Here is a 13,238-nt window from a genome sequence, read left to right as displayed (position 1 = left end):
TGGCCGTTCATTTTTTTATTTAAATAAAGGATGAATTTAAACGCATACACCAGGCATCCTCCAAAAATTGGGATTTACTGGCATGTTGTCAACATGTGCTTATCATAACAATAATAATTAAAGAAAAGCTGAAATTTGGTTAAATTTTGACAAAAACCTTTCACCAGTCCACCGTTCATTTGGGGATGGGCTATTTTGCTTTAACGTAATCGCACTGGCCACAAGTCTGATGAGTTGGTGTTCGTCCAGACTACTGTTAACGTAGTTCACAAGAAAAAAGGAGGGAGAGCCACTATCCACTATTACGTTTATGGATGAAGTGAAGTGAGGGGTAAGACGGAGCATTAGCCCCGCACTTGTCCATAAGGTTGCCTCTCTTTTAACTCTATACTCACTGCTTGTACCAACAGTTAATGAATTCATTACAAAATCCTACTGGCGATGTTTTTTTTGTAGCAAGCCAAACTGCACAAAGGCACATTTGTCTGCGAGCAAACGTACTTCTTTAAGCTGCCGCACCCCATGACACACGGCACCGGCTTCGGCGCCTCCTTCGGCCCCACACCACCCAAAGGCCACTCCATCCCCGCCGGGAACGACATTACCACCCCGCTGGCATTCTGTCTGTAAAAAATCGTAGGCACGTTGGTTTTCGCAACCTTAATCTTCGACGACTTGGCAGCCTTCGACTCCTGCTTCTTCAACAACCTCTCCATAGTTTTTTTCTTATCTTTCTCGCGCTTCTCGTCGGCTAGTTGTTTCCTCTTTTGCGACTTAATCGCCGCTTTCTGGATGGCCTCAGCAGTCATTACTTTCTCCTACGACAACAACAATAATAAAACTACAAAATGACGGGTTTATATTTTAAAAAAAACCTTGTATCCAGTGGGTAAAGACATGAGCGTGGGGGTCGTGACCGACGGATTTCCGTCCACGCCTCGGTCGTACATGGCTCTTTGTCTCGCAGTCATCAGCGCCGGGTCTTTGGGTTTGATTTTTTTCAGTTCGTCGTCGACGTCTTCGAGTTTGCCGGACTCGATGGCCGTGAGCCAGCGTTCTTCGTCGCTGGAGGCGCTGTCGCGTTTCTTGCGTTTTTTGGTGGAGGTCGAGGGGATCGACGGGGGTCTGTTTATAGGCGATTTGTTCTTGTTGTTGGACTCGTCGATTATGAGGAGATCGTTGGAGGTGTCGTCTTCCGGCAGAGACGGTCGTACTTTTTTTGACTTGTTTTTCTTCGACTTTTTCGAGTCTTGGAGCTCTGGAAGGAAAAATTAGACACGAAGTGCGGAATTTTTGCTACTGACCCATTTTTAGATGAAAATAGAATGAATGGAGCGACTCTCGTCAATTCGATTATTTAATAAATCGGTTTCGAATTGTGAGGTTAGTAAATATGCCGTGGCTAAAGTTACACCATAGATTAATATAGGTGCGACATACAGGCTGATTTTGCAAAACCACCCTTTTTGTATGAATTTTTAAATGTTCTTAGCATATTATATCTAATACTACTATTAGATATATGGTTTTTAGTGACAATTTTTGTGGTTGGTTTCGATACACTATAAGTTTAACTTTATTCTAAATAGTCTGTTCATTCCAGTTACGACTCTTAATATTGTTCAGTCTTATCGTTGCAAGTACTAGTACCACCCACCCACCCTCTATTTTCTTAGAGGTATGTCATCTGCAAAAATCAGTTTTATCGTTGCAAGTATACTAGCCCCGCCCACCCCCCTCTTCTTATTTTAGCGACTAATTTTCTTTCTGTATAAGATCCACGTTTCATTCAGAGCAGTTAAAATTAATTACAAAAATGGAGGTGTGTGGGTGGGTGGGGTTAGTTATATGTTCTTCTGTAGAGTGGAAGTGGGAGCTAATAAAAATTGAGCTGTAATGGTGACTTTTTTGTTGTATTATTTAGTATCAGATTTATTTCTTATTTCAGAAGAAAAAACTGAGAGAACGGGTGGGTGGGCGGGGCTAAGTTTAATTTTTTGCCAAAAGAGTCTTTTATGGGCAAGCAATAGCCCCGCCCATTTCATTCCAGTTACTGCTCTTAATATTGTTCAGTCTTATCGTTGCAAGTACTAGCCCCACCCATGGTAGAAGAAGACATGGTATAGGCATACGCATCTGGTGTGACGTCAAGTGGGGTGAAATTAGCGCGAAATTTAAAATACAATTCGTTATCCAACAACTAATTGACGTATTGGACACAGCAATGACAACTCAAGCTGAAATTCCCTAGACTTCCCTAGCGAAGCTCACAAGAGTCATAAGGTCGTTGATGCCACCTAACGTCACAAATGGATGCGCAGACCATTTTTAAATTGGTACATCGGATGCCTATACCATGTCTCCTTCTACCATGAGCCCCACCCACCCACCCTCTATTTTCGTAGAGGTATGTCATCTGCAAAAATCAGTCTTATCGTTGCGAGTACTAGCCCCGCCCACCCCCCCTCTTCTCATTTTAGCGACTAATTTTCTTTCTGTATAAGATCCACGTTTCATTCAGAGCAGTTAAAATTAATCACCGAAATGGAGGCGGGTGGGTGGGCGGGGTTAGTTATATGTTCTTCTGTAGAGTGGGAGTGGTAACTAATAGAAATTGGGCTGTAATGGTGACTTTTTTGTTGTGTTATTTGTTATAAGATTTATTTCTTATTTCAGAAGAAAAAACTGAGAGAACGGGTGGGTGGGCGGGGCTAAGTTTAAGTTTTTCCTAGTGAGTCTTTTATAGACAAGCAATAGGCCCACCCACCCGCCCCCTCTTCTTTCTGGTGACCACTCTTAATACTGTTATTTATTGACAAAATTATTGTCTTAATACAATCTTTGGAAAATCTGTTAAACCGTTGGTGAGAAAACAGATAAATTGTTATTTTGTATAATTGTACCAATCTATCAAGGTTAATTTTACTAAATATCCCTAAAAATCCCTAAGAATCAAATAGAGAATGGACATCACTTGTGTCTTGTGTCATTGGTTGATTGCTTTTTTAAGGTTATGTGCATCGAAATTGTTAAACTTTTGTAAAGAAATTTGTTAATAATTTGATTAACATCTGTCCATAGAAGTGACAAAAGTAGAGTGCGTACTATGTTTTTGACTTTAAAGTTTAAATAGACACAAATAACGTAATTATGATTTTTTAATTATCTTGCGGGAAAATTCATTTCGCATTTATAATTTTGTTTAATTTTAGCTGCAAATTGCTGCTAATTTTCCAAAAATCAGTTGTGACGTAAAAATGTTAAGTTAGAACTCTCGCGTTTTGTATGTTAGTAACAGTGAGAAAAAAAATGAAGAATTGAAATAATCGAAAAATCGAAACCTTAAAAAATCGTAAAACTGAAACACTGAAAAATCGAAATATCGAAGAACTGAAAATCGAAAAAATGTAAAATTCAAAAATCTAAAATTTAAAAACCGAAGAACGGAAAATCCAGAAATAGAAACTCCCAAATTTAAAAAATCGGATAACTGAAAAATCAAAACATTGAAAAACTGGAAAATCGAAAAACCGAGAAATCGAAAAATCAAAAGATCAAGAAATCGTGGAGTCGAAAAGTCGAACAATTGAGAAACCGAAATAGGCCAAAATCGAAAAGTTAAAAATTGAACAATTTATAAATTGAAAAATTGACAATCAAAATATCGAAAAATCAAAATCTCGATTAATTGAGAAATCAAAAAACTTAAAAATTCGAAAAATTGAAAAATTGAGAGATTGAAAGATCAAAAGAACGAGAAATCGAAAAGTGATGAAGTCGAAAAATCGAAAAATAGAGAAATCGATAAAAAAAAGTTAAAAGTTGAAAAATTGGAAAAGCGGAAAAATCAAAAAAACGAAAAAATGGAAAACTGGAAAAACTGAAAAACCGAAATAGGCCAGAATAAAAAATTGAAAAACTGATAAATCGAAAACCTGAACAATCAAATTTCGATAAATCGGAAATGAAAAATTAACAAATCGAAAAATTGAAAAACAGAACATCTAAAACCAGGAAGTCGAAAAATCGAAAGATTAATAAATATTAAATTAATTCAAATATCAAAAGATTGAAAAATCTAAAATTTAAAAATCCAAGAATTGAAAAATCGAAAAAGTAAAAAGGTAGACACATCGAAAAATCCAGAAATCAAAAATAGAAGAGCCAAAGAATTGAAATATTGAAAAATCCTAAAACTGAAAAATCGAAAAATCAAAAAAGTGAAGTCGCAAAATAGAAACCTTAGAAAATCGAAAAATTGAAAAATCAAAAACCTGAAAAATCAAAAAATTAAAGAATTGAAGAACAGGAAAATCGAAACACTCGAAGGTCAAGAAATGGGAAAATCAAAACATCGATTAATTGAAAAATTTAAAAATTGAGAGTCTATGAAAGTCAAATTTGAAAAATTAAAAATTCGAAAATTTGACAAAATGACAATTGAAAAACAGAAAATCTAAAACCGGAAAGTCGAAAAATTAAAAGATTAAGAAATCGAAATATTTGGAAAATGCGAAAACTTGAAAAATTGAAATATCGAAAAACTGAAATGAAAAATCCAGGAGTCAAAAATCTAATCGATTTTTTGATTTTCCCATTTCTCAATTTTTTGACTTTTCAGTGCTTCGATTTTTCAGTTTTTCAATTCAAGTTTTCGAATTTTCAGGTTTTCGTTTTTCCATTTTCGATTTTTCAAATTTTCTATTATTATTATTATTGGACTTCCATTTTTAGACTTTTCGATTTCTCAATTTTTCGGTGTTTTAGTTTCGATACTTTTTCAATATTTCGATTCTTCAGTTTTTCAATTTTTTGACTTTTCGATTTCTCAGTTTTTTATTTTTTCGTTTTTTTAGTTTTTGAATTTTAAAATTTTAGATTTTTCAATTTTTTGTTTTGATTTGTCGATTTTTCAATTTTCAATTTTTCCAAATTTTAATTTTCCATTATGAAGACTACATTTTTCGGTTTCTCTATTTTTCGATTTTTCAGTTCTTTGATTTTTCTGTTTTTCAATTTTTCGAACATTAAATTTTAGATTTTGTTTCAATTTCTTGATCTTTCGATATTTCAACTTCTTGGTTCTAGATTTTTCAATTTTTCGATTTTTAAAATAAATTTTTCGGTGTTTCAATGTTTTACTTGATCAGTTTCTTGATTTTTCGATTCTTCAATTTTTCTATTTTTTCAGTTTTGACCTATTTCGATTTCTAAAATTTTCGATTTTTCTAGTTTTCGGCTATTCGGTTATTCGATTTTCCATTTTTTTGATGTTACAATTTTTCAAATTCCCGATTTTTCATTTTTTCGATTGTTTCAATTTCGAATTTTCGATTTCTCGGTTTTCTTTTTTTCAATTTTACAAATTTTAAATTTTTGAAATTTCCATTTTTCGATTTTTTGAATCATCAATTCCTCGATTTTTCAATTTTTCCATTATTCAATATTTCGCTACTTTAATTTTTCAATTTTTTAATTTTAGACATTTCGATTTATCGATTTTTCAGTTTTTTGATGTTTCAATTTTTCGTTTTTACAATTTTTTAATGTTTTGATTTTTTGACACCCCGGTTTTACTACTTTTAAAATTTTTCAAATTTTTGGATTTTTAGATTTCTCAATTTTTCAATACATATTTTAATTTTGACAACTTTTGCATTTCAGGATTTTTCAATTTTTCAGTTTATAACGTTTCTAAATGTTCTATTTTACGATTTCCTAATTTCTCAATTAATCGATTATTTTATTATCCCATTTCTCAATTTTTTTACTTTTTAGTGGTTCGATTTTTCAGTTTTTCAATTAAATGTTTTGAATTTTCGTGTTATCGTTTTTCCATTTTTTAATTTTTCAAATTTTCTATTATTCGACTTCCAGTTTTCGACTTTTCGATTTCTCAATTTGTCGATAAAATTTAAAAATCGAAAAATTGAAAAATCGAAAAAGTAAAAAAATCGACACATCGAAAAATCCAGGAGTCAAAAATCGAAAACTCGAAGAATCTAAATATTGAAAAATCCGGAAACTGAGATATCCAAAAATTGAAAAATGAAAGAAAAACTGAAAAATGGAAAACCTGAAAAATCCAAAAACTGAGAACCTAAAATGTCGAAAAATTGAGCAATCGAAAAATCCAAAAAGTGAAGTCGAAAAATCAAAACCTTAAAAAAACTAAAAAATGAAAAATCGAAAAATTAAAGAATTGAAGAACAGGAATATCGAAATCCTCGAAAGTCAAGAAATGGGAAAATCAAAACATCGATTAATTGAAAAATCGAAAAATTGACAGTTTATAAATGTCAAATTTGAAAAATTGAAAAATCGAAAATTTGAAAAAACGACAATTGAAAAATAGAAAATCTAAAACTGAGAAGTCGAAAAATCGATTGATTAAGAAATAAAAACATTTAAAAAATTCGAAAACTTGACAAACTGAAATATCGAAAAATTGAAATGAAAAATCGAGAAATCGAAAAATCTAAAATTTTAAATATTAAAAAATTAAAATATCAAAAAACTGAAAAATCTGAAATTTAAAAATCGAAAAATTGAAAAAACGACAATTGAAAAACAGAAAATCTAAAACCGGGAAGTCGAAAAATCGAAAGATTAAGAAATCGAAACATTTTGAAAAATTGAAATATGGAAGAGCTGAAATGAAAAATCGAGAAATCTAAAAATCTTAAATATTGAAAAATTAAAATACCAAAAAATTGAGAAATCTAAAATTTAAAAATCGAAAAACTAAAAAGTCGACACATCGAAAAATCCAGAAGTCAAAAATGGAAAAGTCGAAGAACAGAAATATTGAAAAATCCCAAAACTGAAATATCGAAAAACTGAAAAATCGCAAAACTGAAATATCCAAAAACTGACAACCTAAAGAAGCAAAAAATTGAGAAATCGAAAAATCAATAAAGTGAAGCCGAAATATCGAAACCTTAAAAAAATCGAAAAATTGAAAAATCAAACACCTGCAAAATCGTAAGATCGAAAAATTGAATAATAAGTAAATTGAAATGTCCAAAAACTGAGAAATTAAAAAATTGAAAAATTGAGAAATTGAAAAATCAAAAAAGTGAAGTTGAAACATCGAAACCTGAAAAAATTGAAAAATTGAAAAACCAAAAAATCTGAAAAATCAATTAATTGAAAAATCGACAAATAAAGAGTTTATAGAAGCCAAAAATTGAAAAATCGAGAAATCTAATAATCGAAAAATCGAAACCTTAAAAAATCGTAAAACTGAAACATTGAAAAATCGAAATATCGAAGAACTGAAAATCGAAAAATTAAACATCAGAAAATCGAAAAAATGTAAAATTCAAGAATCTAAAATTTAAAAACCGAATAACGAAAAATCGAGAAATCGAAAAATTAAAAGATCAAGAAATGGTTGGAGTCGAAAAGTCGAACAATTGAGAAAACGAAATAGGTCAAAATCGAAAAATCGAAAAGTTAAAAATTGAACAATTTATAAATTGAGAAATTGACAATTAAAATATTGAAAAATCCAAATCTCTAAATCGAGAAATCAAAAAACTTAAAAATTCAAAAAATTAAAAAATTGAGAGATTGAAAGATCCAAAGAACGAGAAATCGAAAAGTGATGAAGTCGAAAAATTGAAAAATAGAGAAATCGACAAACAAAAAGTTAAAGTTGAAAAATTGAAAATGCGGAAAAATCAAAAAACGAAAAACTGACAAACTGGAAAAACTGATACACCGAAATAGGCCAAAATAAAAAATTGAAAAACTGATAAATCGAAAACCTGAACAATCAAATCTCAATAAATCGGGAATGAAAAATTAACAAATCGAAAAATTGAAAAACAGAACATCTAAAACCAGGAAGTCGAAAAATCGAAAGATTAAGAAATATTGCAAAAATTAAAATATCAAAAGATTGAAAAATCTAAAATTTAAAAATCCAAAAATTGAAAAATCGAAAAAGTAAAAAGGTAGACACATCGAAAAATCCAGAAGTCAAAAATAAAAAGCCGAAGAATTGAAATATTGAAAAATCCTAAAACTGAAATATCTAAAAACTGAAAAATCGAAAAATCAAAAAAGTGAAGTCGAAAAATAGAAACCTTAAAAAATCGAAAAATTGATAAATCAAAAACCTGAAAAGTCAAAAAATTAAAGAACTGAAGAACAGGAAAATCGAAACACTCGAAGGTCGAGAAATGGGAAAATCAAAACATCGATTAATTGAACAATCGAAAAATTGGGAGTTTATGAAAGTCAAATTTGAAAAATTAAAAAATCGAAAATTCGACAAAATGGCAATTGAAACACAGAAAATTTAAAACCGGGAAGTCGAAAAATCAAAAGATTAAGAAATCGAAACATTTGAAAAATTCGAAATCATGAAAAACGGAAATATCATGAAAAATGAAAAATCGAGAAATCCAAAAATCTAAAAAGTGAAGTCGAAATATCGAAACCTCAAAAAAATCGAAAAATTGAAAACTCAAAAACCCGTTAAATCGTAAGATCGAAAAATTGAATAATAAGTAAACTGAAAAATCCCAAAACTGAAATGTCCAAAAACTGAGAAATTAAAAAATTGAAAAACTGAGAAATCGAAAAATCAAAAAAGTGAAGTTGAAAAATCGAAATTTGAAAAAATAGAAAAATTGAAAAACCAAAAAATCTGAAAAATCAATCAATCGAAAAATAAAGAGTTTATAAAAGTCAAAAATTGAAAAATCGAAATATTTAAATATCGTAAAATTGAAGAGAAAAACTGAAAATCGAGAAGTTGAAAAATTGAGAAATTGTAAAATCCAAGAATTGAAAAATAAATAGGAGTACTCAACTGAACTGAAAAATCGAGAAATCGAAAAATCTAAAATTTTAAAAATTAAAAAATCTAAAATTTAAAATCGAAAAATTGTAAAAAATCAAAAAAGTAAAATAATCCACACATCGAAAAATGCAGGAATCAAAAATCGAAAAGTCGAAGAATCGAAATATTGAAAAATCCCAAAACAGAAATGTCGAAAAACTGAAAAACGAAAGAAAAACTAAAAATGGGAACTAAATCGGGAAATCAAAACAATGAAAAATCGAAAAATTTAAAACGACAATTGAAAACAGAAAATCTAAAACCGGGAAGTCGAAAAATTGAAAGATTAAGCAATCGAAAAATTGAAAAATCGAAAAAGTAAAAAAATCGACACATCGAAAACTCCAGAAGCCAAAAATCGAAAAATCGAAGAATCAAAATATTGAAAAATCCCAAAACTGAAATACCGATAAACTGAAAAATGAAAAAAAAAATCGAAAACCTGAAAAATCCGAAAACTGAAATATCCAAAAACTGAGAACCTAAAAAGTCGAAAAATTGAGCAATAGGAAAATCCAAAAAGTGAAGTCGAAATATCGAAATCTAAAAACAATCGAAAAATTGAAAAATCAAAAACCTGCAAAATCGTAAGATCGAAAAATTGAATAATAATTAACTGAAAAATCCCAAAACTGAAATATGGACATTTCAGAGAAATCGAAATAGAAAAATAAAAAAAAATGAAATTGAAAAATCGAAACCTGAAAAAATAGAAAAATTGAAATACCAAAAAACCTGAAAAATCAATCAATCGACAAATAAAGAGTTTATAAAAGTCAAAAATTGACAAATCGAAATATTTAAAAATCGTAAAATTGAAGGAAAAACTGAAAACCGAGAAATTGAAAAATTGAGAAATTGTAAAATCCAAAAATTGAAAAATAAATAGGACTAAACTGAAAAGTCCCCAAACTAAACTTTCGAAAAACTGAGAATTCGAAAGTTGAAACAGCAGAAATTATGGTCGAAACGGTCGAAACCGTTTAGGATGTGTATATTTTGCCTTTTTTCTTAATATACGTAGTCATATTTTCAGAATAAGAAACTTAAAACATGTTTAAAATGGTAAATTCTTGTAAACAAATATGGATCTTGCAGTTAAGCTCCGCCTTCTTGGCTCACGACGAATAATAAAAAAATCATCACAATTGAGATAGGGTGGGTGGGCGGGGCTTATATTTTGCCTTTTTTTTCTTAATATGTGTAGACTTATTTCGACAACAACAAACTTAAAACATGTCTAAAATGGTAAATTTTTGTAGTAAAATCATTATTTCTCTAGGAGAAATTAAAACACAGTATTTTTTTAACAACACGATACTCAAAAACATGTGTTTAATTTCTTGCAAAGAAATAAGAATTTTGCAGTTAAGCTCCACCCTCTTGGCTCACGGCGAACAAAAAATTCTTTACAATCGAGATAGGGTGGGCGGGCGGGCTTACATTTTGCCTCTTTCTTTTAATATGTGTAGACTTCTTTTCACAACACTTAAAATATTTTTAAAACGGAACATTTGTATATCACGGATCATGCCTTATAAATCAAATCGTTTCCGTTAAATATTATGACATTTTATCTAGTTAATTTTATTCCTAGTTAGAAACAAACACTGTTGCCAACATAAGTTAAGGAGGCCCCAACATCTACTGTGCCCCAACCGTCACTTAATTTAAACCACAGACTCATTTAAACTATGACGCTTCTCTATGTTCTCTGGTTACACTACTCTTCATTTGAAAATCGTTTATTTTTAGATGTTAGTTGAGTTTAAGCTGTAAAGTTTCTACTCGGAATGAACAATTTTTTTGTTTTGAAATTAATACAATAAAGAATATTGTTCTTAAATGTAAAAAACGCAAAGTTGAAAAATCGACTTTAGTCACTTCCCGAATTGTCAATTGTCATGTGTCAAACTCGTAGAGTTGTTGCCGAAAAGTGGATCTATTTAATTCAAACTAGTATTTAAATAGGAGTCAGTTATTGCCAAAATGCCCCCAAAGTTTAAATTTGCTGAAGGTAAGCTATTTAACGACATTAAAAAAACGTATTGACTTTTGTCTCCAGGCGAAAAGGTGCTGTGTTTCCACGGCCCCCTAATATACGAAGCCAAATGTTTAAAGTCGACAATAACCAAGGACAAGCAAATAAAATATTTCATTCATTACGCCGGCTGGAACAAAAAGTAAGTAATAAATCCCCGAAAAAACGACTCGAGTATTCCTTAACTGAAAAAACACCCGCTTTCGTGACTTTTCTTTCATGTACAATCAAAGACGTACGTTTCAGCTGGGACGAGTGGGTCCCAGAAAGCCGCGTCCTCAAGTACAACGAAGCGAACGTGGCGAAGCAGAAGGAGGTGCAAAAAGCCCACTCCACACAACCCAGTAAAACAAAAAAAGCCAAGAAGAAAACGGAAGCGACGAAAGAGATTGATTCTCGCTCGAGTACCCCCAACAACGAACTGACAAAAGGCATTAAAAACAAACAAGTGAGCACGCCGTCAAGCGGGCCAGATTCGAGCTCCGATGTTCCTAGGAAGAAAAGAGGGCGCTTGGACCCGTCAGTTGAGTCGGAAGAACAATTTTTGAATAAAGTGGAAATCAAGGTTAAGATTCCTGATGAGTTGAAACCGTGGCTGGTGGACGACTGGGACGTCATTACGAGACAAAGGAAACTGGCGAATTTACCGGCGAAAGTGACGGTTGACCAGATTTTGGACAACTACCTGGCTTACAAGAAATCTATTAAATCAAACAATTCGAGTAAAGAATCCGCGACTATTGAGATTGTGAAGGGGATCAAGGAGTATTTTAACGTCATGTTGGGGACGCAGTTGCTGTACAAGTTCGAGAGGCCGCAGTACGCCGACATTCTTCAAAACCAGGTAGACAAACCGATGTCGGAGATCTACGGCGCTACGCATTTGCTGCGGCTTTTTGTTAAATTGGGGGCTATGTTGGCGTATACGCCTCTAGACGAACGCAGTATTCAACTACTATTACAAAATATTCAAGATTTTCTAAAATACCTTGTTAAGAATAGTGCGCAGTTGTTTAGTTTACAGGACTATGGTAACGCTTCTCCAGAGTACCATCGCAAGGCACTCTGACTTTTGTTCTTTTTATAGTAAAGTGATTTATTAAAAACGCATTACAAAATCAATCAGGGAATAATTAATCAGCTTTTAAGTAGGGCGTCCAACTTTCGTTGGGGGTGAGTGGTGGGGTGATCCACCCGATGGGTATGGCAGAACCGGACTGACTTGGGGTCGTTAGGAACGTGTCCCAACTTTTCCGAATGGCGATGAACGATTCTAGGTCCCGATCGGCGCTGGTCAGAGCCCAATAAGTAGAATTATTAGTAGTGGCGTCATTTTTTGGACCAAAAATCAAGTTTTCCCAGCTGTCTACAACCCGGGTTTGCTTGGCGGTGATGGCGGCTTTCGTGTCTTCAGTGGCGTTGTGTTCGAGCATGACCTTGAGACATTGCTCTTCTTTGCAGTAGTTTTGGTAAGAGTTCTCCCACATGCGGATGAGTTTTTCTGTCAAACAAACAAAAACAAAAAAATAAATAAAAAAAACAAACAAATTAAAAGTGGGGCATACCAGTGACCAATCCGAACGCTTTTCGGTCCTCCAATGAGGGCCTTTCCCCCCTTTGAGTGGCCATGTTGTCCCTGACGCTCCTCAACTTCACCAGAGCGGATATCAATGACAACTGCTTTCTAGCCTCTGATTTCTTCTTAGTAACTTCATATAAAACACAATCCGCGTCCTTCTTCATTTTCTCTTCCATTTTCACGCGCTCCGCCTCCTCCTTTTTGCTCTCCAACCACCCGTCGATACTCTTGTGAATTTTCGCTTGTTGTTCCTTCTTCGTCTGGCGCACTTGTTGTCGTATCTTTTTGCTCTTTCTACGATTACTGCGCTTCTTACACCGCTTCACAATAACCCCTTTCAAGCTCTTCAACACCGTGTTATCCTCAAAAACCACCAACGATTTATCAAACTCATCCTTCAAACTACCAATATCCAGGGTTTTTTGTTTCCATTCATGCGAAGACATCGTGTCGACGTTGTTCCTGAGTTCTTCCTGCGTCTGACTCAGCTTCTCGATAATTTCGAGACAGTTTTTCAGCATCTGCTTAGCGCCGCTGATTGTCACGTCACATCGGAATTTTCGAACCGGAAAGTACGAATTTAGTTGGAATTTACCTTTGTCCATGAGCCACTTGTCGATTATTTGCCGGTCTTGGTCTTGGTCGATTTTGACGGAATTTGAATTGCCTTGCACACTAACTACATTATAAAGTCTAGGATCGAGATAACTATGTCTGGGGCCTTCCCCGAAGTGCTCCATTGCGGTAAAAATAATAACGAAACA

At 32.6% G+C, this 13,238-nt stretch overlaps 3 protein-coding genes across 3 annotated transcripts; 1 reads left to right on the top strand and 2 right to left on the bottom strand.

Annotated features, from left to right (window-relative positions):
- Window positions 1-1,403, bottom strand: LOC135129372 (INO80 complex subunit B). The gene is made up of 3 exons (XM_064056521.1): window positions 1,305-1,403; window positions 876-1,258; window positions 1-818 (listed from the first exon to the last, which is right to left on the bottom strand). The coding sequence occupies exons 1-3, from the start codon at window positions 1,306-1,308 to the stop codon at window positions 423-425; spliced, it is 783 nt and encodes a 260-aa protein (XP_063912591.1). The 5' UTR covers window positions 1,309-1,403; the 3' UTR covers window positions 1-422.
- A 9,256-nt stretch (window positions 1,404-10,659) lies between these two features.
- LOC135129693 (mortality factor 4-like protein 1) lies at window positions 10,660-12,017 on the top strand. Its single transcript, XM_064056943.1, has 3 exons — window positions 10,660-10,871; window positions 10,920-11,037; window positions 11,142-12,017. The coding sequence occupies exons 1-3, from the start codon at window positions 10,844-10,846 to the stop codon at window positions 11,962-11,964; spliced, it is 969 nt and encodes a 322-aa protein (XP_063913013.1). The 5' UTR covers window positions 10,660-10,843; the 3' UTR covers window positions 11,965-12,017.
- On the bottom strand, window positions 11,962-13,214 carry LOC135129692 (programmed cell death protein 7-like). Its single transcript, XM_064056942.1, has 2 exons — window positions 12,461-13,214; window positions 11,962-12,396 (listed from the first exon to the last, which is right to left on the bottom strand). Exons 1-2 carry the CDS (start codon window positions 13,212-13,214, stop codon window positions 12,029-12,031), a joined length of 1,122 nt encoding a protein of 373 aa, XP_063913012.1. The 3' UTR covers window positions 11,962-12,028.
- Between the last annotated feature and the right edge of the window lie 24 nt (window positions 13,215-13,238).

Source organism: Zophobas morio, unplaced genomic scaffold (genome assembly GCF_036711695.1).
Source record: "Zophobas morio isolate AGI-343-1 ecotype UQ-CSIRO unplaced genomic scaffold, CSIRO_AGI_Zmor_V1 ptg000016l, whole genome shotgun sequence".
In the NCBI taxonomy this organism is placed as follows: Eukaryota; Metazoa; Arthropoda; class Insecta; order Coleoptera; family Tenebrionidae; genus Zophobas; species Zophobas morio.
This window is presented reverse-complemented; position numbering and strand designations above follow the sequence as displayed.